Source organism: Lottia gigantea (genome assembly GCF_000327385.1).
Source record: "Lottia gigantea unplaced genomic scaffold LOTGIsca_199, whole genome shotgun sequence".
Lineage (NCBI taxonomy): Eukaryota > Metazoa > Mollusca > Gastropoda > Lottiidae > Lottia > Lottia gigantea.
In genome coordinates, this window is record NW_008708395.1 from 177,949 (window position 1) to 182,305 (window position 4,357).

At 34.8% G+C, this 4,357-nt stretch overlaps 2 protein-coding genes across 2 annotated transcripts in view; both read left to right on the forward strand.

Moving 5' to 3' along the window:
* Positions 1–8: 8 nt before the first annotated feature.
* On the forward strand, positions 9–407 carry LOTGIDRAFT_174489 (hypothetical protein; the record flags this gene model as incomplete). The annotated part of the gene is made up of 1 exon (XM_009053074.1): positions 9–407. The coding sequence occupies one exon, from the start codon at positions 9–11 to the stop codon at positions 405–407; it is 399 nt and encodes a 132-aa protein (XP_009051322.1).
* Positions 408–1,920: 1,513 nt separating this feature from the next.
* The window catches only part of LOTGIDRAFT_239150 (hypothetical protein), a 6,048-nt gene continuing 3,611 nt past the window's right edge, over positions 1,921–4,357 (forward strand). The window contains exons 1-4 of the mRNA XM_009053075.1: positions 1,921–1,996; positions 2,248–2,299; positions 2,758–2,888; positions 3,530–3,632. Coding sequence (XP_009051323.1) covers positions 1,938–1,996; positions 2,248–2,299; positions 2,758–2,888; positions 3,530–3,632 — 345 coding nt within the window. The 5' untranslated portion in view covers positions 1,921–1,937. The remainder of the gene's footprint in view (positions 1,997–2,247; positions 2,300–2,757; positions 2,889–3,529; positions 3,633–4,357) is intronic.

The following is a 4,357-nucleotide window of genomic DNA, read 5'->3' on the forward strand; positions in this document are numbered from 1 at the left end:
CAGATAAGATGAAATCTTATGTTGACAAGAGGAGAAATGCCAGAGAAACGAATCTGAAAGTTGGTGATTACGTCAGAACAAAAAGACCGGTACAACGACATAAACTTCAGTCAACATTGTCTAATCCGAAATCTATTACTCAACGCCTAGGAAAGTCATCGTTTCGTTTAAGTGATGGTAGCTGTTGGAACGCAAGAAGATGTATACGCGCTTACCAAAACCACGATCACGAAGAAAATGATCAATATCCATTTTACCATAATTTCGATAATGTGCTACCAAATGACAATGTTCCTCCTGACATTCCAAATCAGAACAATCGGCGAAATCGTAATCGAGTAGTTCCAGTTCGTAATCATCCACAAAGAATTCGGCATAGACCTGCCTATTTGAACGATTATGTTTAATTGAGTGTTTACAGTAATGCATGCTATTTCATAGGACTTTAAATCGTTCACAGACAGTGATGTTAATTGTTTAGTTTCTCTGGGGTTTCTTTGTGTTTATTGATAGTGTTTAATCATATATGTGCTTAACTAAAAGGGGGGAAAATATGTTGTGTCTAGGTTCGAACGTATGTGACGCCGAAACAGTATATACGCTTCTGGTTGCTTGCTTTGCACGAGGTCACATGACGTCATTCACTTTGTAGTAGGTCGGCGGGCTGACCGCCATTGTTGTAAGAATTTCATGTATAATAAATTTAAGTTTTAATCAACTATGCATCTTTATGGCCATCGCAAACACAACAGAATCCAACTGCGGTAATGCTCTCCCCAAATTGGTTCATTCTGTCCTTTGTACTTAGGGGGAGAAATGTGTAGGCCTACAAATCATATTTGTGTAAAGAAATTAATTGGAGGTACGAATTATTTTTCTAGAAGCCCTTTTAAAAGTGGGGGGAGGGGGCCAATGCCTGGCGTCGTCATCGACCAAGCCCAATCTGAAACAGAAAATCTGTGTGTATTTTGTATAAGACTCTCATATATATTTCTATGCCTTGGGATATTGGAAATTGGTGTGGTGTAAGCTAGAAATACGGTTTCTATCTGTATAGCCTACACAGACACAGTTGTCCAAAGGTGATTACGTGAACTGATTTCAGCCTGATTGGCACATAATACAACAAATTAAACCCCAAGCCGACCAATTTTTATTTAGATCACTGTTAACTTCCGTATAAATCTCTTCAAAAGGACTCGCACACAACTGTGATACCAAATAGGACATTTTACCTTGTAACTCACAAACTAAAAAAGTTTAGATTTTAATGTTTTATCAGGTAGCAAACAACATTCAAATGCATTCTTTCATAAAAATTTCAACTTCAAAGTCCAAATTTTTTTGCACAAAATTGTTGATTTTTGTACAGTTAGATACGAGTAATTCCGAACAAACCGTGACTCTAAGGTATTGAATGTGCCGACTGACTAGACCAATTATCACCAATCAGTGTCAATCAGGATGAATTTTAACTCAGTTATAAAGGTTCCTGAACTGGTTTAAAGATACACTATAAAAGTATCTTCTATAACACCCTACACTAATGTAGGGCCTATTTTTTTTTTTCATTCTTTAATAATAATGGCTACAGACATGTCAATGCAAATAAAATCCATTCTAACTTTAAATCTTTAGTACTGTAGTAGAAATTCTACCAGGCCTATGACAGTGTCCGTTTTGTCTCTCGAAATATGTCCATTTTGACTGAAATATTTGTCCGTTTTGTCATTGGGGCGTTTTGTCTATAGCATAAAAACCATGAAAATTATAACAACACTGCACCCCAGCCCAGAAAAGTTTCATAAATGCCAATTTGTACAATATGATATTTCAATCAGATTAAAATATGAGCAACTTGACTCGCTATGATTTTGTTGGGCGATTCGCGTTCGTCCAAGTCATAAAACTATTTCCTGTCGGGCTATAATGGCATAATGTTTCGACTTTTAACAACAACTAAATCAAAATTACAATGTCAGAACATTGTGAAAAGGTAAGAATTTAAGACCTTCTTGATTGTCAAGTAATCTGTTTTCTTCCAAATGTTCAATTATGCAAATCGAATTGTAAAGGGACAGAAACTGTGGCCGAAGCGTTTCATGGATAGTCTTGGATAGTTGTTCAGAAAGTTATAAGACTTATAATAAGGGCCTATCTGGAGGGAATAAGGGATACCATGGCCCATCTGTCCCTTTATTAAGCTTATACATAGGATTTTAAGTTTTTGTCGTTTATTTATTGCAGGTTTATAAGTGCCACACCAATAGCAAATGGAAAGTTTGAACCCACAGATTTGGTAAGAGAGAGTCATTTTCAGATTTGAGGCTTTTGATTGTCATGCATGATTTGGCTTATCAGTGTGCCATGAGGGAATCTTTGTGGAAACAAAGTTTTCAGATTATATTTGATATTCAACTATTGAAGTTCTTTAATAATCACATCCTGAATTTACCGGTACTTCATCTTTATGACAGTAGTACGCTCTTTCCATGTCAGCTTCTGCTGCATGCATCACATGTTCACAATGTCAATGTCAAGCTATAAAATGTCTTATACCTTGACTACTATAGCCACTGTTCCTGCATCATCGAAGTTTGTACATGCAGTTATTTGATTGGAATGGAATGTACAGCTCTCGACAGAAAATCTGCTGCAGAATTTTTACAGTCTTTCTGTTGAGGATTCAGTTTGGTTGTATTCGCTGGTGTACAATCAAATCACTGTTGAAAATGTTATTATTTATTTGTATTACAGAAAGAAACTCCAGATATACCAGAATATGATCAGATACAATTAGTACTGAAAGGATATGATTTTGTTATATTAGAGGCTTTCAGTAAATATGTCCATTCTATTGTTAAAAGGATGTGCTTAGAGTGCAAACTGTAAGTAAATTGTTGACATTGCTGCATCATGATCCATCAAACCATCCATTTTAAATTGAAATTGTGATGGTTGGTTCTAATCTTGGTCAGCAAGTGGTGAAACATTGTTTGGACCGCCACTTTATTTTCAACAAATTAAAAATTATATGTTTTTTATATTTTTTGTTCTACAAAATATATGTTAGAATGCACCAAATCAATTGAATTTTCCCAAATTTTCTTGTGAGAAAAACCTTTAAGGTGCACTATAAGGGACTTGCAACTATGACACCTGCATAGATTTGCATCATTTTGAATTCAACTTCGACAGTGTTTCCCCCCCCCCCCCCCCATTAAGTCAGTCTGCCCCCTATTTGTACCCCCCCAGTCTTGGTAGGCTGGCGCCAGCACTGGATCCATTTGCTGGCCAGGATTCACAAGTGCTCAAGTTGTTATTGTACGTCATAGAATTTCATTTATTAGCAATCAAAGTTATTAAATTCAGCTTTAAATTTCAGTGTTAAAGCATCATTATTTCCACCTTTTACCCTTATGTAGTGTGATTTTATGCAATTGGAGACAAACTGAGAGTTGTATTCACATTCTCGAAAGTGTGCAGAAAATTATTTAATGGTTACCTATATCAACTTTATTTTTTTCAGAATTCCTTTTCCAACTAAAGATATTAGCGTACAAACGTTTAAACCAAAATCAGCCAATGTGTTGTCACAGTATTTCATCAAAAAATATGCACGATCTTTTCAGGTGAGAACTTATTGGGAAACCAAATATGTTTGATTTATTCTTCTTGTAATTATGTCCAGTAGTGTGTACATACGTCCAATGCTCTGTGTATGTATGTCTAAGACTCTGTGTATGTATGTCTAATGCTCTATGTCTAATGCTGTAAGTTTTATAATGCTGATATGCTACTATTGTGTCTAATGTATGATTGTCTAATGTTTCTCTACATGTATGCTTGTCTAATGTTTCTCTACATGTATGATTGTCTAAGGTTTCTTTACATGTTTCTGTACATGTATGATTGTCTAATGTTTCTGTACATGTATGATTGTCTAATGTTTCTGTACATGTATGATTGTCTAATGTTTCTCTACATGTATGATTGTCTAATGTTTCTTTACATGACTGTATGATTGTCTAATGTTTCTCTACATGTATGCTTGTCTAATGTTTCTCTACATGTATGCTACTAATGTGTCTAATGTATCTTTGTCTAATGTTTCTCTACATGTATGATTGTCTAATGTTTCTCTACATGTATAATTGTCTAATGTTTCTCTACATGTATGATTGTCTAATGTTTCTTTACATGTTTCTCTACATGTATGCTTGTCTAATGTTTCTCTACATGTATGCTACTAATGTGTCTAATGTATATTTGTCTAATGTTTCTCTACATGTATGATTGTCTAATGTTTCTCTACATGTATAATTGTCTAATGTTTCTTTACATGTATATTATATTG